The sequence below is a fragment of the Zonotrichia leucophrys genome, chromosome 1 (assembly GCF_028769735.1).
Source record: "Zonotrichia leucophrys gambelii isolate GWCS_2022_RI chromosome 1, RI_Zleu_2.0, whole genome shotgun sequence".
Classification (NCBI taxonomy): Eukaryota; Metazoa; Chordata; class Aves; order Passeriformes; family Passerellidae; genus Zonotrichia; species Zonotrichia leucophrys.
The window spans coordinates 114,625,825-114,648,615 of NC_088169.1; the positions used below are offsets into that span (position 1 = coordinate 114,625,825).

The 22,791-nt window shown below is 38.5% G+C and overlaps 1 protein-coding gene across 5 annotated transcripts in view; it reads left to right on the top strand.

The window, feature by feature from the left end:
- Positions 1–22,791, top strand: part of EPHA6 (EPH receptor A6) — a 603,925-nt gene that overhangs the window by 306,119 nt on the left and 275,015 nt on the right. For all 5 annotated transcript variants that reach the window (XR_010442290.1, XM_064728221.1, XM_064728244.1 and 2 more), the window contains one exon: positions 16,015–16,678. Coding sequence is in view for 4 of the 5 variants with exons in the window: in XM_064728221.1 (XP_064584291.1) it covers positions 16,015–16,678 (664 nt within the window). In the remaining variant the exon portion in view is untranslated. The remainder of the gene's footprint in view (positions 1–16,014; positions 16,679–22,791) is intronic.

The following is a 22,791-nucleotide window of genomic DNA, read 5'->3' on the forward strand; positions in this document are numbered from 1 at the left end:
TAGTAGATATCTCTAAGCCTGATATGCCTAAATATTCTAGGATTTCTTTGAAAAACACCCATAAATTTACATTTCTTGGATTTTTCTGGCTTTCTTGTTACTCTTGTGTTTCTTTTCTATCTTGTAGTGCAGTGGTTTTGGGTTTCTATTACTTGAAACCCTCCATCTTTCTCTCCCAGTTTTTACAAAGCTTGAGTAAATAGTTTTTTTCATTAGTAATAAAAAAGTTTTAAACTGCAAGACTGGTACAAGAGCTAACATTTATTTGTGTGTTTCTTGGATTTTAAATGTTTCTTAAACCTGGTAATTATGATGTTTATAGGTTGCAATGCAGAGGATGCCATAATTTTGAAGTGAGGGGAGATGTAGGTGAAAATCCAGGTAGATTCTGTGGTTGTTGAACACTAAAGAAAATTTCTGTGAATTCACTTTTGAGAGACCTATTCCTTGTAGTCATAAGGAATAGCTGCAGGTATGCACTGACAGCCCCATAGCCCAGGAAAATCCATTACAAATAAGAGTGGTAAATAATGATTTCTAACAGTGAGATGATTTATATTTTTTCTCTCAGTATGTTTTACATATGAATAAAGCATTTTTACTAAAAGACTGAACTGAAAAATATACCTTTTAAATTAAAGTATCTTTGCCTTTTTCCCAGTCTGCATCAGAATACTGATGCCTCTGTTTAGTTTTATTATGCAGAATATCAATTGCACTTTTCTTACAGTGTCAGAATTTAAATTACCAGAGGTCTGCAAGATTAGTCCTGCCTGGTGTGCTGAAGTTCAGTGTGCTCTATTTAGATGGCCTGCCTTAAATTTACATTTTTATAGGCATGCTTCTATTATGGAAAGGAAGTAATGTTAATTTCTAAGGAGGGGAAAAAAAAAATGTAATCCTGTAATAAAATCTGTGATTGAGCTTGTGGAGCTCAGGGTGGAAGGATGTGCAGCCACAGGGCCCAGAAAACAGAGCTGCAATGCTCTTGTCACTAACCTTCCTCCTCACCTTCACAGATGGAGCTCAGCAAGTTAAAAACCCCCAAACTTTATTACCCGTGCCCAGCGGAGTAAAGGTTGTTTTTCTTTCTGTGGCAATATTAATGACTTTCAGCTGACTGCATTTTAATTAAAAACACCAGGTAGCCTCTCTTGGCTCAGCACAGGGCAGCGCTGCCTGTGCAAGTCTGTGCAGCCAGAATGGGGGCCCTTTGTCCTCCACTCTTTGGATTTGGTTTTTTTGGGGTTTTTTTTGATGGGGATAATGCCAGACACACCTGAGAGGCTCTTATAGACGTAAATTCTGGAGTTTTTTGAGGATTGAGGGTAGAAAACGGGCAAGAATTTGCTGCTGAAACAAGCACAGTGTTTCATCCTTGGAATTCAGAAATTCAAATGTTTGTTCATGCAAACTGTGCTTGTTTGGACAAATGCATGCCAGCTATTTTCACCCTTATCAACAGTGAAATGATACAGGATATGCTATATATCATTTAATGTAACTGTTCTTAGTTTTGTGTGCATGGAGAGGCCTGGAAACTTTGTATTCTGACACCCATGCCCAGAGTGGCTACGGTGGCATGGTGTCAAACATGTTACAGAAAGGGAAGGCAAAAGCAGCGCTTACAGAAATCTGAAAATATTAATTAGTTCTAGGTACATTACATGCTTTTGAAGCCACTTCTGGCCAGGAACTTGTATATGAGGATTGTAGAAAACAAAAATATGATATGGAGTATGTTGTTTTGCACAGAAAAATAAGGACAGAAGGACAGAATGGATCAGACTTTGTTTTACTTACCACTATGCCGGGGAAGAATTCTGAATTAGACCATCCATTTTTGGTTGTATTTGCTGTTTTATAAAGAGTTTTTTTCTGGCAATATACATAAGAATACCGTGACAATACAATGTGGACAGGATGTTCCTGGGACAGTTGTTCACTGCTATTCATCTTTGCTTAACCAGGTAGATGAAGGCAGAATTGGTAAAAACATGAGATTCAGTTATGCATTTATCCATTTTTCCCATGCAGACAAATCAAGGCTCTTGTTTTCTGTTTTCCCTGTTTCCTTCCTTTTTTCCCCCTCCCCTTGTGTCTCTCTCCTCTTTTCCTCTCAAACTTTACTGTGGTTTCAGGTTGTAATTTTGGTTTGGGAAGCCTGGGAAAAATTTATGAAGGTAACAGCTTGGGGAGTATTCTGGATTAGTGGCCCTACCTAGTTCTTGAATTTTTCAATGACTCTCTGTGGTCACTGCTAGGGAGAGGATGCTGAAGCAGCTGGGGCTTTTCTCTGTTTCTGCCTTTTTTCCACAATCCAACCCCCCAGTTATTTTGCTCTTTCTTCTATAATTATATGAAGAAGAAAATACTTGGGTTTAACAAACCTCTCAAAGATTAAAATACTGTTATGTGATAGACTTTACATTTGGTGTAAAGAAACTTCAGTGGCATAAACACTCTTATGAAAAAGGTTAAAAATGGGTCAGCTGCCTAGATGTGTATTTTTGTTTATACTGTGACTTGCTTAAAACTTTATTTGGACTGAAGCCTATCTCGTCAATATCAGCAGAGATTACTGGAGCACTTTGTTTCTTTTAAGCATAACTGCCATTTTAAAATAAAATGTTGCAAGTAAGCAAAGCTTGATATTAAAAGCTGAAAGATCAGGCCCGTGGGTCTCAGTTTGTATTAAATATTGCATGCAGTGCTATTGATTCGTGACACTGTAGCATAGTTGTTGGTGTTCTGGTATAGCTTTTCAGCAAAACAGCAATTTTAAAGGCCAGATATTCTTTGGGAAAATAAATTGCAGGAAAAAGCAGGAATCTATACAGTTTCTAACATAACTTTATTGGATATCAGCATTTAAAATAGCATTAAGTACCTGCTCATTTCAGCAAGGCAAGTCCTGACAACAGAAAATCCCCCCCAAAACCCCACACCAGAGCTTGTAAGGTTACTTTCCAAATGACCTACTGAAATCTAAATGATGTTTTGTGAAGCTGTGGGAGAAAAAAACCATAGGTAAAGGCAAAATCAAGACTTAAGTCCTTGCTTTCAAAGATGCTGGAAATGCAGTTCCCAATAAAATGGGGTTTTTTCTGCTCAATTTTTAAGCCCTGCATTTTTTAAAGCTTCTAACCAGAGCCTCTGAATCACCTAAGTTGACTCAAGAGCTGTTGTCTTATGTGCAACAGACTCATGTATTTATTTTACTCTTAGATTCACTACATTTTTAGCACTCCATGGTTTTCTTCTTGGCAGAAAAGTGTTTGGCTATGGCAGATGCTCTCCCCTATTAGGTAAAAGCTGCTTTAAGTGACTTTAATCGGAAGTTTTTAGTAATTTTTTTTATTCCTTTCCAATCTTGGGTCTAAGTGTCTCTCCTGCATATATAAGTTGATGCATATATTCCTGCATATATGTGCAGGAATATGCACATAGGGCAAAGAATGATGAAATATGTGAAATTATAGTGAGGATTTGTGCCGAATTTAAATAAACACATTCTACAGAAAGTGGGATTTAATGATCTCAATTCATGGGTAAAACTTTATTTCATCTGTGAAGGGAACAAAAATATTAGACCCTTCTCTTGAAGTTTTTAAATTCTTTCACGTATATTTATTGTTATTTTGTCAGCTTGAGCCTTTAGTATTATTTTCCTTTTTCTGTTTCAGTGGCACAAGTGTTACATCAAAGCTGACAGTTCATTCTGTGCCTGTCTTTTGTTTTGGTTACTGATCTCATGGTTTTGTATTTACAATGCTAAGATTAAATATTTCTTGCTGTGCCAGAACAATGAGCAATGCAGCAACTCATCAGAGCATGAAAAAACTGATTGCTGTCAACTGTGCTGCTCTTCCCTCCCACATCAAAATCACAGGTTGTCCCAAAACTCCATCTGATGTTTCTAATCTCCAGCAACTCTGAAAGGTGAACTTGAGCATGCCTAGATCACCTGAACTGTCTAACTGGCCTTTGTGAAAAGTCACCTGGTTATTTTCAGAAGCCAATCTTGAATAGTGGGACTGAAATAAAAGCGCAGATTGCGAGGTTCTGTGACTTGTGCTGTTACACCCATTTTATTGCTTTCCTGTTGTTGGTGGCAAAGATTAATGAAACTTTTATAAAGTTGGATAGAAACGAGAAGGGAAGTACATTAAACTACCCCAGCTTGCTGCACACTAATTATTGTGTCAGATCTCGTTAGGGAGCGGATGCACACAGCAGACTCTGCTTGCTTATTTTAACACGTCTGCTTCAAGAAAGGACTCTGCAAATTGGAGAAGGGTTTGCAGGTCAATATTCTACATATGTCAATTTACAAAAGGTATTTTTTGCTTCTAACTATCCTTCATCTCATGTCTCAGCAGAAGAGCAGAATAATTAGGGATGAGTTTTACTCTGTTTGGGGCAGTGGTGGGTGGGAGAGGACTTTAATTCAGCACACTGTGGTCTAGGAAAATCCTTATTTTTGCAGGCATGTAATCTCAGTGATTGTGAGACTGATTAGCAGATAATAGAATTTCATGGGTTTCCATATGCAAGCCTCTCAAACATGATAAATAAGGGTGAATATCTTGAGAGATGTTTTCATCAGAGTCAAAACTTTGTATAGAAAAACAGATACGTAAGAAAAATGTGCCGTTCATGTGGTTCTGCATAACAAATGCAGTGCAGCAAAAATAATACAGCTATTTGTACATGAAATTGATAAAAATGGCTTGTTTCAGCCAGTCATACATGCTCATTGTGTGTCTACTACAACTGCATGGCTGGGATTGATGAAGAGAACAAAAATGCAGTTAAGGAAAGAGGGATCGATTGTTGATATGTGTGATTATAAGGTTCCTTTCTCCTTTGTGTTGTGTGATCATGGAGCTTGCAGCTTCTTCGTTTCTCACATGCTCTTGGTTTTTTTTTTCCAGAATATTCAGGGTTAGTAGGAGGATGATGTATTCCAAGTTTTTGCCCCAAATACAAACATGTGAAAGAGCCAAAGCTTTGAAGATTGCAAGGTCGTGTCATAAAAAGGGAGAAGTGTTGCTCCTGATAACTTTTGCATTCTGTTGTTAAGAGGGAGTTGCAGAACTCAGAGTTCTGGTTTGATGATAGGCTAGTAAAGAAATTTTAAGGGAATTGGGAGTATTGTGTTTCTCCATCGTTAACATTCCGCAGTAGCAAAAAGGAAGTAATTTATAAATGTGAGGAAACTTCTAAATGGTCATCATGCAGTGAATCATTTGATTACAGCAATTTATATCTGTTTGATAAACATTTTGTCTTTAAAAAATGGCAGTTAGATGTAGTCATTGCTGTGATCTCCAGGGCAGCTCTTGGACAAAGAGAGGAGTAGGAAGATAAAAACTGAATGTGATGTTGGCTTCTTCCTCCCTTTTCCTGGGGTTTTGGTTCTTGTCTAACCTCCTGATTTTGACATTGATTTGACATTCTCTTCATAACTCTCAAAGCTGAATTGTGTTGCCATCTTCCCTGGCCCTATGAATACTCCAACATTTGTATTGTAGAAAGCTGGGATGTCTGTTAAAAGCATGGTTTTAATAGCAAAAAAACCCACTCAAGAGCAGTTGTTTCCTAGCAGAAATGTATTGTATTCTACAGAAAAGAGGCCAAAGATTTTAGTGATGTTCTTTAACTATGGCCTGCTTTTGGTGTGTTTTTTCAATGATATCAGATCAACTTTTATGAAAGCTTTTTTCAGTGTTTCATGCTTAGACCAGAAAGTCATGGGACTATTTAAAATAAATATGTGAAAAGCTTCACTGATGTAGCACAGTTTGGTTTAAAAAAAATGCAAACAAACAGTTTGTACTGTCCTTCATCAAAAAACACCCTGTGAGGACATAGGCCAAGAAACCTTTCTCTTTTTACTGCTCTGAAATGACAAACATGAATGGTTTTCCTTTTAAAGGACATCCTGCTGGTAGGTGATATATTAACTGGAGGCACTGGACCAACATCTCAACAATTGTGTTCAGCTGTAACTTAATAAAGCTTTGCACTCTTAGGGTCAAGTTGGTTTTGACAACAGAGAAAGTTCTGGAAGATAAATGTGCAAAGTGTAATCTTTTGGTAAATTACAAAAGAACCTGACATGTAATTTGACCTCTAGCTGACATTCCATGACTACCCCCTGCCAGCTGCAGTGATTTTTATCTACAGTAGGTTCCAAATAAAGCTCTAAGTTTCAGTTAGGTGAAAAAACATCTTATTGTACTTAAACACTGAAGTCAGGTATAGCTGTTGCAATTGCAGTATCTGGAAAATAAAAGGATAATTATTATTAATTCCAAAAAAAGTAAAGATAAAAAATTAGCCAACAATAAATTAAGCTAAAGATTGTCAGCATGTCTTTAGGTACATCTTTGATCAGGACATGCCCCAAGCACAGATGGTGCTTGTTGCTTTGTGTTATGAACAAGGTTCTTTTGGAAAGCCAGAGCTTGTTCTCCATGTCTTGGGGAGATTGTGGTGTTCCAAGAAAACTGAACTGAAAATAGAGCAAGCAAATGTATAAATCTCTCCACAACTGCATGGGTTGCTTTCCTTCAGAAACCTGAACAGCAGACCTGTGAAATAAATGTACTTACTGAAGCTCTCCGTGTCTTGTCATAAGTAGTTCTTTGTTAAATACCTTTTAGCTGTTTTCTAATTTGGGTGAACCTAAAGGGATTGCAAACCTACGTTAGATATCCTGGCCTGCCTACCAACTAAACTGAAATACAGTCAAATGAAATTTTCTCCTTTCTTTCATTATCTCTGCCAAAAGTTGATTCACAAGATTACTTTTAATGTAGCTGAAAATATGAATAATGAGATGAGGGAGGTTGAAAGAGCATGGGAGTTATTATTATAGTTCACATCTCTTCTTTTCACACACAGGACCATGTAGAAATGAGATGGCTGAGAGTTTGTTTTGATGATGCACTCCTCGACTGTAGTGAATGGAGTGGGTTTAATGCCAGCTTATTGATAGTATAGGATAATTAAGAGCTTGATGCTCCCTCCATTTGTGCTCTCAGAAGTGGGAAGGAAAGGAGGGAGCACTGGGGAAGGGTAGAAAGTTATTTTCTTCCAGGGCATTTTAACAAGTGTGACTGAGCCTGAGCTCCCTGAGGAGACAGTGCTGCTTTACAAGTCCTCAGTAAATAAGTAATTACGTAGGAAGGATCAACAACTTGATATTCTGGGAAACACTGGGTTTTTTTTGTTTTCCTTTCTCTTCCCTTTTGTTTTTTCTCTGTTCCTGCCTTGGAGTTCACAGACTATAGATAAGGTTCATATGGATAGCTTTTTTTTCCTTTTAAAAATACTGTAGGCTTCTCATTTTTATGTATTCATTTCTCAGCACATTTTGGATGCTTTGTTAAGGATGTTTGCAACCTGTAATAGAAGTTATTCCTTAAGAGTTCTTTGGCATGGCTCTGTTTAACCTAGAAAATGAGCAAGGTTGTAAGGCATGTAGCTGCAATACACAAGCCTGTGCATTTACATGCAAATAAACTGAGCTGCTACTGATGTTGTTATTCAGTTTGCTCCACTTGTAATAATTGGTTCTTCTGTTCACCTCTCAGATTTTATTTCCAGAGGTTTTAGGCTCAGTTAAATGGCAGGATATAATAGCATTGCTTTTGGCTTTCACTGGAGTATATCAACACGATCCCTTGCAAGCCAATAAATCTAAGTTTGTGCCTTTAATTAGTCACATAGCTCTAATCTTGGTTTTCCCCCTTTTGATCCTCTGCCTGGAGGGGATAAGTAGCTGGAGAAAAAACGAAGTCATGAATTTGTTATTTGTAGGTAGCGATAGTGCTTGTTAGGGTGGTGGTGGGAGGCTGGAGGTGATTTATGAGAGATGCAAGTGTTCAGGTCTCCAGCAGCAGTTGGGTCTCAGGGATTCCAGCCAGATGTGTGCAGAGCAGGCAGCACAGCAGCTGGAGGGGAATGGAGAGTGGTTCTGCAGGAGCCCGTTAGTGAATGCCCAAAGGCAGAGCTGTGCTGCAGGGCAGCTCTGCAGTGTCATCAGTTCAGCTCCTGTGGGTGGTGACAGATCAGGGCATCCACACTGGTACAGCTCTGACACACAGCATGCTGCTAAAAATCACTGATCTGGCGCTTCACCTTCCTCTTAATACCTTTAGTTTTGCTTCTTTAGTTTTATGTCTGTAGGCTGAATTAATGCCTTAGTGTTTATAAAGCACTCCACAGATGAAAAGCCTTACATAGCTGTTTTGTGTAATTATTATTTTTAATTGTGTCCATTTGTATAATTTCAATTAGAATCACTAATGGACTAGTACAAACTCAGTAAGAAGTAGAAAAGGCAGGATTTTTTTCTTTATTTAAAAGAAAGTAGACTTTAGAAAAAACTGGGGAGAGATGGAAGAAGTGGACAAATACTCTTCTGTGTTTCAGTCCATCCATATTAAACTCACTGATTGCTAATTGTAGGAATTTAAATATGCCAGTGCCCACATAAAAACAAAACCCTCTGAGATCCATAGCGTTTCAGTGGGAAAACCTGGAGCTTGAAAAGGTATTTATACAATTTCTGCCATCAGTAGTATTGAAATGCTTTTTTTCCCAGAGTGACTAGTCAGGAAATGAAAATGGGAAACTCTGAGTCATAGCCCTCATTGTGGGTGCACGTAGCCAGGACCACTGGTGTGCTGGGATTCTGTGCTGTTCACTAAAACTCCCCTGCTTGGAATGATAAAGGCAAAAAAATCTTCCTGCTGCTGCTGGGGAATTTCAAATATCAGAATTGTAGATTCTAGGCAGGGGAAAGCAAGTAAAACAGACCTGATAATTTAAAATTTGTGCGTTCAAGTCAGATTTGTGATGTGATGCAATGCACAGTTTCTGAGGAGTTGAAGTGGTGAAAGCAGCCATTTGACTCAGTATGTGCATTATATCATGGGGCAGACAAGGTCAGCTCTCAGACTGAGGCTGAGGAAATCTACCAAGGATCTCTGCCTGCCCTGAAGTTGTTCTGGCTTCCCAGCAGGCCAGCCCAGTTAAAGTTCATGGGAAGTGCAGGTCTGCCAGGAGGGGAGTTTGTGGCCCAGCTTGGCAACCAAGGGGTTCAGTGAGTCAGAGCCAGCGCAGTGGTGATGTGACAGCCCAGGGCTGCTCACAAACACCTGAACAAGATTAACAGGGAAACTCTCCATTTGTAGAAATTTCTTAACTAGAAGCGTAGATCTTGCTCAAGGTTTGTTATTTTTGTTTTTTTCTTAAAGCTTGCTCCACGCTGTTTTTCTGTGTTTCTAAATACCTGAGGACACACAAACATTTGCCACAACATTATCTGTGCTATTTTGGAGCTGCAGCAAGGTCCCCCAGGCCACATAGCGGATGCAGACAGCTCTTGTGCAGCATTACCCAGGTACCCAGTGGCTTCACTGAGCACTGTTGTAACATTCTGCTCCAGTTACTCCAAGTGTACCAGGTGCTGGGAGAGGCACAGCCGGGATTGCTGCAGCTCCCCATATTTAGGAAGTCAAGCAACACAGCAGCAAATAAGTCTTCCACTCTTAAACAGCTAATACCTGATGGAGCTTGACTGGATTGTACCTACATTTGATTTAGTTTTTTTGTAGTTGTAATTTATTTCTCAGTCCTTGTTTGTCTTATTCCAATTAAAAGGAAGTATAAGCATTAACACTTACGTATTTTAAGTCGTGATATATCTCGTTTACTAATCATATTTACTAATTTAATAATGTAGTGATAGGAGTGGGGGAATCGTTTTGAAAGGGAAGAGGGCAGCAATAGGTTAGGTATTAGGAGGAAGTTATTTCCTGTGAGGGTGGTTAGGAACCAGAGCAGGTTGCCCAAAGAAGTTGTGGGTGCTGCAGCCTGGCATAATGGAAGGAGTCCCTGCCCATGGATGATCTTTTAAGTCCCTTTCAACCCAAGCCAGTCTGTGATTCTGTTGAGTGACCAAATTTGTCCCTTTCATCCACACATCTGTTATTCCACAGCAGACCCCTGTGTTTCAGCACATGTGTGCTGATGTTTAGGGCAGTCCTATTCTTCAGGTATTCCTGGTTAATCCCATAAATCTCAATCAGCCAAGTGAAGGTGGCTGGGCTCTTGTTCCCTTTGCCCTGCCAGCATCAGCATTATCAGCATTATTCTGTGTTTTATCACAGTGGACTCTGCAGCTGCTGGCAGGCAGATGTAGCACACACGTATTGTGATGAGCCAGACCCAGCTCTATTCTAGTGGAAGATCACTGTAAAACCACTGGGTTATGTATTTTTTATTATTATTTCTTTTGTAAGACAGAGGCCAGCAGGGAAGGTCTCTGTCACAGGTCCCAGGGACAGTGCACTGCCAGATTTTTGAAGGGCACACAGCAGGGTTGAGTGTTATGAGCTGTAGTCTCTTGAAAATGTGTAGACTTTCTTCTCTCACTTTCCATTCAATTCTGAATACATTGGGAGTGTTGCATTACAAAGGGATGAGATGCCCCTGGAAAGGTGATCAGCGGCACTTTTCACAACTGAATTGTGGCATCTCTCACCACCTGCTGAGGTTTTACTGGTGTGTCTCATTTCAAAAGCATTGCACACCATCCTTGCAGATCCTCAGTGCAAGTCATTGAGTCTTTTATATTCAATAATGCATTCAGGGAAACAATGGTCTTGTTCCAGATGCTGGGGGGGAGGAAGGATTTTACATAGTAGTGGCTGGTTTCAATGATATTTCAGTTTATAATAAACAACCTTTGCGTATGAATATGTGTGTGAATTCTTTTGGGTTTTCTTCCCATTTTTCTGTACATCTCTTTTCTGGATGTAGTTTTTCATGATCTGTTATGGAAGGAATTACGTGTTATTCTCTCTGCCTTCTATTTTATACATTGTCTGCCCTGTCCAAACAGTATGAACATCATTCTGTGTGTAACTTTTTCATTGGTGCATTATCATGCTCCTGTCCAAATTCTGGTCAGTCAAATGGATTGCCTCTCTAGCCTGAGCCCTGCATCAGAGTGGGTATTTTGTGATGTAAATACATTTCTTATCATCTTGATCTTTTCTAGTAGATGCACAAAATTGTTTGTTCAAGACCTCTGATGCCCTTTCCTTCTGGAACAGTCCCAATTCACTCTCCAAGGCTGGAGCAGGGCTGTCTTATTCTGCCTGCTGATCCTAAAGTCCTATACTGGCTAATCCCACAGTGACAGTCAATTGTTTCATGTATCTGCAGTTGGTCTCGCTTGAATTCCAGGGTTCATCCCCTAAATCCCACCAAAACCAGGTCTTGCTTGCCTGTAGAAAACATTTATATGAACCAGAAGAGTTTTCAGAGCAGAGTTGGATCACCCGGAACAGCTCGTTTCTCAATTGTTCAGTACTTCATGTAAATAACAGAAAAGCAATTCACTTTTGGATTTCTATTTTGAGTGCATTAACAACTTTCTCTCCTGTGTTCTTTTGTTTATGTTGCCCTAACTATTCTTTACTTATTTAATTCTGATTTTATTTCCTTTTAATCATGTCTACTTCCACAGATTTTGAGGGGTTTGCCCTCTTACTCTCATATTCTGTGCATGAATAGGAAACAGATGCCACAATTTCCTCTAATCCTGCGTTGTGATTGTCATTTTAGTTTTGTGGAGCTAATAAAATTGCTACATATCACTGTTCATTCCCTGAACAACTTTAAACCACCTCAACTTTAAATGTAAGAACATAAGTAGTTCAGCTGCTGTTCTTTTTTGCCAGGTACATCAACTTGTACTTGCTAAGACATACACAAATAGCTGGGGAATTTTGTCTGTTTTTTTTCAGATAGGCATATTTTGGAAGTTGATTTTTGTCACTCATCTTTGGGGGTCTGAGCATCTGTTTTCACATACAAAATTTTAGATCTTGGGAAAAGTGAAGCCAAAGAAAAATGAGTTAGTGGGAAAGGGGAGAAATACTACCTTGATATTTTTAACTTAGAGCAATTCTCTAGCTCTTGTTAATATTCTTTAGTCTTGCTGTTTTCCATGTCATCATAAATGCCAGCTGTGCGTTAAAATTTTCATTTCCTAAGCATATTACTTTGAGATAAGTTTTTTTCCTTCAGTTCTGTGATGTAGTGTGTAGCTGGTTTTGCCTGAATGTCACTTCAGCACCGAGATGTGTAAATGTGCATTGTCAGATGGCAGCTGCATGCCAAGTGCAAGTCCTCCTCTGGTGTTTCTTCATTTGGACCTTTCTGATCTCATTTTTATGAAGATGATCTCACTGGAGATTAGTATAAGGGAATTTTAGAAAACTTTTAAAACTCTCTGTATTTTTACTGTTCTGCTTGTTTCCATGGAAATGGGAATCTATAAGATTGTCAGGAGTGAACAGCTGAGTGTTCTACATGTGTAGATTTCATTAGGTGACTCCCAGCTGAGATCTGGGATGACCTAAATAAGCAGTAAATCATTTAGTGGGTTAAAAAAAAGACCAATTTAGAGAAAACACTATATGCTTTCTTTTTGTCCTCGTTGGATGTGGTAAGTCAGAAAATGCTTATTTAACTCTTTTGGGGTGCATGATTTACATGAACACACCTGCAACTTTCTTCAGACTCTTTTTCAGGATAGTAGCAGTTCTGTACAGCAAACACAGTTCATCCCTTTGATAGGATGGACTTTTTGACTGTGACCTGAGCTCTCTCAAGTGGATGTTTGTGGGCAATGAGGGATATGTATATTGCATTTCTACAGTTCAGGTTCACTGAATTTTCAAATGTCAGCCTATGTTTGCCTGTAAGAAATAGTTGACAATTCCATTTCTGAAATTACCTCACTTGCTGAAGCCAAGAGAGTAAATCACATCTCTCTAGCATGAACCTTATATATTTGTTCCTCAGTTTAGAATGGAAACCTTCCTCTTGTGGCCAGGTAAGAATAAAACTTATCACCACTGAGGATTTGCCTTAACAGTTGTCTTCTTAGGAGAACATAAAATGCAGAATGGCTGAAGTCAACAGGTTTTGCTCCCCAGTTTCCTATCTCATGTTATTTTCAGTTCTCTGCATGGAAAGCCAGTGCTTATCCTCGTGTGTTTTGCTCAACAAGTGGTTTGTGTAGAATATTTTACCCAGGGGTGCCATAGTGTGCCTGATACCCAAATGTGTTCACGTTAGGTCAGGCACAACCTTCTCTTGATCTGGGATGAGCTCAGTTACACCGGTTAGATATGTGCAGGTGCAGAACCCTTCAATTTTAGAGAATCATCCTTAGAATAAAATTATAACAATTTCTTGCTTGGAATACAAATTTTGCTGCATTTGTAAGAGCGGATGTTTTCTTCCATAAACTGGCGAGCGGGGGTATTGGTTACTTATGCCCATGTCCCCTCTTTTTTTCTTAAAATGATGAAAAATATCAATAAAGAATCTTGAGGTGTTCAGGATTCTAAAATTGCTGTTCCAGGTTAGCAAACTGCTGCTGGGCTCAGTGCCTCAATAACTGTTATCTGAGATTAAGAGCCCAATATTAATCCATCAGTCAGTGTGACAGCTTGTGGGAGAGGTGTCTTTAACTACATTGAAGTTTACCTTGGTATCAGCTCATTAGGAAGTAGATATTTTCGCCTGCTTGATAGATCTACCCTTATTAATTGGAACAGCTTTCAGTAGTGATGTGTACTAAAAGGTTCTTGCTGAGTTTTTTTTTAATATCCAGTGTTATGTTTAAAAATAGAATAAAAAAATTAGGGATCCATGAAGATAAGATTTCAGTATTGTATAGCTTATACAAGCTTAAAGTTAGATTATTTTCTCTTGATAGTGTTCTCTGTAGAACTGTTGGATTTTAGTGAAGTTTAAAAATTAGAGGTTGTAAAGTAGTTTGTAGAGGTATGGAAACAGCTGAGACTTTATTTAAATCTCATATTTTGTGCTTGGATGTGATGAATAATCTTGGATTCTTCTCTCCCCCAATATTCAAATTGAATGTTCTTCTATTTGAGTGATTTACTCCTCCTTTATGCTGCATGTAAAATGTAAGCACTTAGCCATGTTGGTTTTTATTTTGTTTTTCAACTAAAACTTTGTAGTCTTTCCTCCAAATAATGCTTTTAACATGCTTTTCCCCAAGTCCTGCAACTCCAGGTGTAAGAATTAGCTTTATGCTGCTGCTGCTTCCATCCATGTTAGCAGAGGTTTTCCTCATTGGAAAGGATTGTAATCAAAAGGTTTTGAAGGTAGAGCAGCACATTGGGATGGGTGGAGTTGGAAGGAGGTCTGAGCTGTCAGCTTGTCTAAGCCAGACAATTCCTGCCAGCTTTTGTGAGTGTCAGGTCAGGGATTGTTGTGCCACCTTGTTCCTGTGCAAACATCACCAGTGAGATGCTTCTTTCATTTGGTTTTGAAGTTTTGCATAAATTAAATTTGATTAAATTAGAACTATAATATGAAATATGCCCAAAAGAAAACCAGTGTGTGTTTGATAAATTGTTTGGGTTTTTTGTTGACTGCACGGAATTCAACTGCTGCCTTTCCTGACTGTTTTTATCAGATGAGAAATGCAACTCTCAGGTAAAATTAAAAGCAGATTGTATTTCATGCAGAGAGACTCTGTCCACTCTCACAGAGTGAATTCTGTCAGACTTTTCAGTCACTGAAAGTGACATTTTGAGGTGGTGGAAGTCACCTTGTTTCCACTCTGTACCTAGGACTGGTATGTAAGAGCACGTTCTGTATTTGTAACCATGCATTACCCAGCATGGCCCAGTGCAATGGCTGGCTTGAGATGTTCAATGTTAACCTTTTCCCAAGTATTTTATATGTATGATGTTTAGACTACTAGCCCTATTAAATTTTTTTGCAGATTTTAAACATTTGTCTTGCCCAAAGGTAAATTTCTCAGAAATAGGAGACCTCAGCAGGCTGGCTGGGAGCACAGTGGAAAGGCACAGGCACAAAGCATGAGAGATGTGCTTTGAATGGACTAAAGCCCTGTCCATGTTTGATCAATCCGTTTTGTTTTATTCTTTGAAACCACTTATTGAAGTGCTGAGCCTTTACTTTTCTACAGAAGTAACGGATTTGTACTATTAACTGCATGGTTAACAGCTAACTTTAGGGCTTTAATTTCTTAGTTCAAATTGAGATATTGATTCAGAGTGAATATATAAATATTTCTGAGGGAAATCCCCTGGTAAGAGCAGGATATTTTGGATATTTTTTCTTCCATAATAATTTTAAGAGACAGTATCATATTGAGGCTTTTAAATTAAGCTGGCCAGTTTGGAAAGCTCTTCTCTATTTTAAAAACAACATTTTTTTTTAAAACAGCTGACTACTTTTTAATTCTGTTTGGTGTGCTGGAGTTGTTTGGTGATTTTTTAGTTTGCTTTTCTTTTTGAGACCGCTCTGGAGCAGCTCATCTTTCTTTTAATGTGCTTTTAACATTGGTTGGTTTTGGTTCTTATTTTGAGTTTTTTTTCCTGCTGCTTCTACCCGAATGGATCAGTACATCTAAAAGCTAAGCTAAAACTTCTGGTGGGATACAGTATTTTTGGATACAGAACTATAAGTAGTTCTGTGTTTTGATTAAAAAAATATCTCTGGTGATATATTGATATCATGACTGCTCAGTGGAAAGGTGATTGCGTTACATTGTAGCTATTTTTGGGATGTTGGTGATCTTTTGAAGTAGCAGGTTTTATAATGAGTTAAGCATTTGGTGAGCCTTTGATATAAAGTATATGGAGATAAGCATAAAAATATAAACGTGACCTATATGTTGTCCTTTGCTACGTGCCAGTAATTTTTTAATATTTCTAATAATAGAAACTCCTCTGGAGTTTCTGAAATCCAGCTTGTGTGGTGTTCTGTAGTTATTTTCTTTTTACCACTGACTTTCCACTAAACTTGAATTAATTATTCATAATTCAGCCATAGGTGCATATGCATGGAGCACGTGTGTGTGCGTGCATAATACATATTTTTCCTGTTTTTGAAACACTTTTATTTTCTTTTCAGTGGGATGCCATAACTGAAATGGACGAACACAACCGTCCCATCCACACTTACCAGGTGTGCAACGTGATGGAGCCCAACCAGAACAACTGGCTGCAAACCAACTGGGTCTCCCGCGACGCCGCGCAGAAAATCTACGTGGAGATGAAGTTCACCCTGAGGGACTGCAACAGCATCCCCTGGGTGCTGGGCACCTGCAAGGAAACCTTCAATCTCTACTACATGGAGTCAGATGAGCCTCATGGAGTAAAATTCAAGCCCAACCAGTACACCAAAATTGATACCATAGCTGCTGACGAGAGCTTCACCCAGATGGACTTGGGCGACCGCATCCTCAAGCTCAACACTGAGGTTCGTGAAGTTGGGCCCATCAACAAGAAGGGATTTTATCTGGCTTTCCAGGACATTGGAGCGTGCATTGCTTTGGTGTCAGTCCGTGTCTATTACAAGAAATGCCCGTTCACGGTCCGTAACCTGGCCATGTTTCCTGACACCATCCCAAGGGTGGATTCTTCCTCGCTGGTGGAAGTGCGGGGCTCCTGCGTGAAGAGCGCTGAGGAACGCGACACCCCAAAACTGTATTGTGGGGCAGATGGGGATTGGCTGGTGCCTCTGGGACGGTGCATCTGCAGCGTGGGGTACGAAGAGCTGGAGGGTTCCTGTCATGGTGAGTAAACATTGTTCGATTTTTCTTTTTTTTAATTTTTAAGAGAAGTAATATGCTGTCATATTCTCTTCCACTGTCCATAATAGTTTGGAAATTACTTGAGAATAAGGTTCTTTTCTGTGGTAGTGGCTGTGAACAATGATATCTCAGTGGCTGCTGAGGCTGTCTGCTGTGATTCAACGTTGGCTTTGTATTAAAAAGTGGAAGAGAGCGTCTGTACCCATCCTTTACAAAAATGACTCTGCTATTTTGCTCAAGAATTTCTCAGATTGAATGGTGCTAGGCAAGCTGCACAGCAACCTTGGATAATAGAGAGCATTAAAAGCACTATGCACTGTAATCAGAAAATGAAATTCTCTTTGTTGTCTGATCTTGCTGGCATTAATTATCAAAATACACTCATTGCAAAGATACAATGTTGACAGTGCCGTTATTGGAAGCCAGCATAATTTTGTACATAAGGTCAAAAGGTTTCTCTCTTAATGGGATAAGGATTTTCTCTGAAACTTTAATGCTGAGTGAATTCCTGTCCATTATGCAAGTGAGTCATACACTAGATCTGTACATAAACAATATAGGCAGCAGCCAAAATCTACCAGAAATGTTTTCTGCAGTACATTGACTCCACTGGTTTATTCAGTTGGTCATCTGATCTGCTGAGCAGGACCTTCAAAGTGAAATGGAGTACCCAAAGCCACGAGTTTTTGCATATTCTTACCTGTTTACCCCAAGAATTACAAATTACTGCTTTAGAAAATTCTAATTAATAGAGCTTCTATGTGTTTTGAAATAATTTTCGTAGGTTGCTGTTGTCTATTTCATCTTCTACAGTTAATCTAAATTTTTATGATATTTTATTTCTGGCAGTTTTTCAGAATACTTTTGTCTTACATGGCTTTGTGAATGTCATGCCCGAGGCAAGCCCAACTGCAGGAGATGCTTTCATAACTAAAGAGCAGCACAATTTAATTTCTGTAGTTCTGACTCTGCAGTGTGTAAACCATGAGTGGAAGGGCTCCTCCTGTTCAGGGTGGCCACGTTTGTGCCACAGCTCATGGTGGAGATGCATGTTTGGACAGCTGGCAATGCATTGGTGCAATGGGATTTTTTCAGTGTGGCTGTTGAGGGTTGTGAACTGAACCATGATGTGTGTGTTGATAGACATCTTCCAGACAGCCATAATGTTCTATTTTAGACTTTGCTTCTTGCATGAGACATGAATAACAAATTCTGAGTTTAAAAGAGTTGTTGCTTGTTAGTAAATCCTGAGAAAACTCTTAAATACTCATTCAATAAAAAAATACCTGAATGTTGCTAACTCTGAGGGGAAAATGTTTATAATTTACATTGAGCTTCTTTTCAGAGAAGCAGAGAGTGGGGGACTAGGTGGGGAAGAGTAGAAGCCACTCTATCTTAGCCTAATAAGACCTGATCTATATTTAGAAAATTTTCACATCTTTTGGGTCCTTCCCCCAAACCCCAACCCAAAGCCCTTTTGTCCCTCCCAGTCCCCTGCTGGACTTGCAGATGTGAATCTTGCAAGTGTTTTGCACCATTCTGTCAGTGTTTGTGCAGGAAAAATCTGTGACATACTCAGGACAGAACCATTTCTTTTTTCTGCATGAAAATAGACAATCAGAATAATAATTTTGCATTTTGAAGTCTGCTCTGAAAAATAATTGGGTGGTGGGAAGTACCTGTTGATACTTTAATATATTTCTCCTACTTGCACATGGTGTCAAACTTTTTGTACCCCAGCCTGTGGCTCGGTGGGGAATAAGCACTTCATGGCAAATATGGCTTATCTGTCACAGAATTTAAAAAATAAATTTCTGTTTTGATATTTGTGCAGATACAGACTCTCTATTCACAAAACACTAAATGGCATAAGGAAAGATATTCTGCCGTTGTCATCGCTCATCATTTTGCAAAGCAGCAAGAATGGGAATAAAACTGGTCTTTGATCAGTTTTACGGCTGCTGTTAAAAATCATAGGTTATTTTCGGCTGCCTAAATCTCATTTACCTGCTTTCCTAACTGGCAACCTTTCAATTATTTCAATATATGTCAGATTTATGCATCTCTCTCTGTGGATCTCCCAGTATTCCCTATCCATTGCATTTTCTTTAAAAAGCATCATTTCAGAGCCAAAGTGTCTGAGAAGAATTCCCAACTGGATTGAAAATATCCATACCTGTTAAATGTATACCCAAATGGCTCCAGTTAGTTCAGAGGCATATTAATAGGGAATTTTTCAGTAATTTGGGACTGTCTTCCTTTTCTGAAGTCAGTGGGGGGAAAAGTGGCATTGACTGCAAGAGATTGCCAGGTATTTGTGTGTTCTGTACTTTTTTAAATGGAATAATCTGGAATATACCAGTCTTTTCTAAGTTTACTATGTAAACAATCAGTCTTTGATTTGAGTCTACTTTTCAAGCTTTTCCCCTCAAAATCCTGAAATTGGAATATCATTCACATGTTCTTCTGTATCTTTAGGCATAATAAATAAATTAGAGCCAGTAATTTGGCAAAGCAGATCAGAAATGTCTCTGATATGAACTGCTGGCTTTGCTAATTCATTTACATCAGCCCCAAGTTTCAGGTTAGGAGGAGGAAATGCTGCACAGGATTCTGGTAAACAGCAATTAAAAGTGGCATGTTCAATACTCTGTGTTCTCTGAATGTCAGCCCAAGATACAAGTTGTGCTGAATTTAGCAAATGTATAATATATACAGGTCATATCAGGACTTTGTGGTGGGGTTTTTCACATAGGAGCAAACAATCATGACAAGGAACCTTTTATAAATTGAATCATAATGTTTCAGTTCTGTTAGGGCATGATATAGGAATAACTGGATGACTGTTAAGTGAAGTTTGACTTTTTAATGATTTACCAAAAATTATCTGAATTATTCAAGGTTAGGAATTAATTGCAAAGAAAAATTCAATTATATATAGCAAATACTAATTATTATGGTAATTTCAGATTTTGTTGTAGTCTTAACCAACCAAACACAGTGCAGAAGTGTATATTGCCAGCCATAAAAAATTGATTCTTCTTGAGGAATATGCTTAGGAAGCCACCACTTCCAAAGTGGGGTATTTTTGGTATCGCTGAAGCAATGCTGAGTGTTGAGAATGTAAAACAACAGGCACTGACAGACTCACCTGGCTTATTTTAATTGAGACAAATGGAGTAAGAAATGAAAATGTGAAATTCAAATTCTCTGACCTTGAGTTGACTGAACAACACTTCCTAGGGATACTAATGCCTGAACACATGGAGTTTTTAATTGAACAAACAGTTCTTTCCATTATTCATCACTTGAATTTGTGGTAATGTTTCAGCGTTAGGATTTCTGCTTTGGCAGCTGATCTTTGTGTTCTTTAGCCCTTGCATCTGATCCAACTGGAAACTGCTCTCATTTTCAATTAACTAATCCCCTCCTCATATATGTGTGTATTTATATATGTGTATATATATACGTATGTGTATACCTGTAGTGTGGCTTTGTTTTTGGGAAACCAAGCAGTTCATGTTGCAGTCATGCTTTAGTTACCTGTGTATGGCATCAAAACAGGAAAAGGAGGGCATAAAGAACTTTGGAACTGCAGGATACAGAGATGCAGTATTGTGTAAGGTTCCTTTTGGGTTTTCTTCATGTGTTTGTTTGCTCATGAGGTCAGATCTTTACCAGGCACTGGCAGAAGCATCTTTAAAGGAAAGCCATAGAAAGATAACTTAAATCATTGTCTTTTAATTGGTTGTCATTTTTAAAAGTATCTGTGACTTATCAGATCAATATTTTAAAGTTGCATTAATTTTTTTCAAGTAAACAGCCATCTATTTAATGAAATTTATAACAGATTTTTAACTTTGTGACCGCTCTGAAAGGAATTCACACTTCTTTCCTGTCCTTAGGCAGGGATGGTCTATTTGATGTAATTTGTGAGTCTGCAGAGCTTTAGATTTCCCCATTTCAATGGTAGTACTTGAAACCTTTGTGACTATTGGTGAAATATATTTTTCACTGAAAAATCTCATCTTTGGCCTTTGTGAGGCTGCACATCTCTGTCAACGCTCAACACAAATTTTATCTTTAAATTCTGAATATGGATAAAGTTGAATTATGATTTGTCAATCTCAGATTCTTAGATGGAACTGCTGAATAGTTGGTTTTAGTACAATGCTAAAACAAGGACAGGGAAAAAAATAGAAGTTGCAGGTAACTGCAAATGTGTAGGTTAGAGTATGGAAAAGTAATTGATAATGACCCATTCAAAGCTTCTGAATTGATTTAACCACATTTAGCTGCTAGCATGTGGAAAAACTCTGAACTCAAGGCCTGTATACATTGGGAAAAAAAGAATATTTACTGTGGACAAAAATTTAAATTACTCTCTGTTCTGAGGGGACACTGCAGATGCTACTGGCAGCACTTGTAAGTTCCCATATCCAGGTTCTAATTTCTAAATGGCAGGTCGTGTTCCAAGCTATTTCAGGCTGAATCTCTCATTTGTACTTTTTCCACTTGCACAACAAAAACCATTTGGTCCTTAAGGCTTGCAATTAGTGTGAATTAAAACTAACATTGTTACCTGGCTGAAATAGGAGGCAAATGAGGGATGGTGAACCGTGGCATGGATGGGATATTACTTAGTGTCAAAAGGATGAATTTTTAGTGAGTTGTACTAATCTAGAGAGGTCTGACTTGGCTGGATTCAGTAATTTCACCTTTTTTCAACACTTTCCGGTTGTTTTGATGGCTGTTTCTGGTTTTGAGTTAGTTTGCTGTGTTTTCATTTGTTTGGACGTTTTAATTGTAGCATTTTTTCATCGTCTTTTCAGTGCCTTAAAAATGGGGATATTTAAGTTAGTTACTGATTTTGATGTTTGAGGGGGTGAGTCTTTTTGGTTTTGGGGTTTTTTAGTGTCACAAATTTGTAGGAATTAAATAAGTACCCAAAGGCACCTGTCTTCAATGACTGCCTGAGTTAACAGCCAGAAAAATCTCAGTGCCATATAAATTCACGTTGCAGCTCACAACCAATCTTTTTTTACTTAATCTCTAGCCATCTTCAGATTGTTCAGCTGGATAAACACGAAAACTCTGATATAACAGCTGAAGAGGGATGCTGCTTCAGAAGTAAGGATTTAAAGGACAAAAAAAGCCCTTTACATTTGATTTTAGATAGTAAGGGAATTCCAGTGATAATAAATTGTTTGCAAATTCTTGTCACGTCATACTTGCATTATTTTGAGCAAATAAAGAACCTTACACTAGTCGCTATAACCTGGTTTCCAAAATATTTCACTGCAAAAATTCAAATCAAAGCTTTGGTTTTGTAATTGCACCTAGATAAATTATGCATTAAGAGAAAACTTATTGTTTGCAAACTGAATTAATGTTGGAAATTGCTGGTTTTCACTCCAGTACTGAAATGTGCATTGAATCAACCCCTGCTTTGATAGCAGAACAGGGAAGCCAGCTGAGGTTAAATAGCGAGTTTGAAACTGAAAACCTTCAATATTTTCTGTTTGTACACACGGACATGAAACTTCAGCAACAAAAGCTTGCTGATAACTCAAGTGTGTCTTGCCTCAGGTTTTGCGCTAGTGAATATTGCTGGATATTGATCCTACCAGCTATCCTTGATAAACAGTAGACAAAAATTGTCCAAGGGACTGCAGGGATTGATTTTGCTGTTGTGTGTGACTTGGTAACAGAGCTGCATGATTTGACATTAGCAGCAGCCCACAGTAAATTAGTTACTTGCTCTTACTCTGCTGAAAAAAGTGCAGTGATGACCACATGGAAAAATTGTGGTGTTAATGGGAACAAGCTGTTTAACTTTTACAGAAAGTATAAGTACAAGCGTGTCTGTACACCTGTTTAACTGTATACAGACTAAGTACATTGTAAAACTGTGCGTTATTTTTTAACTTGAAGTTGCCAAACAGCAGGACTGACAGCTTGGATGCTGTAGTGTGGCAGGAGGGGAAGAAGGAATGCACTGACTCTGTGTTCTTGTCCTGTGTCCCTCACTGTCATAGGATTTGTCCTCAGAATGTGTGTCACATCCTACAGAGCCTATCAGAAACTGTGACCTC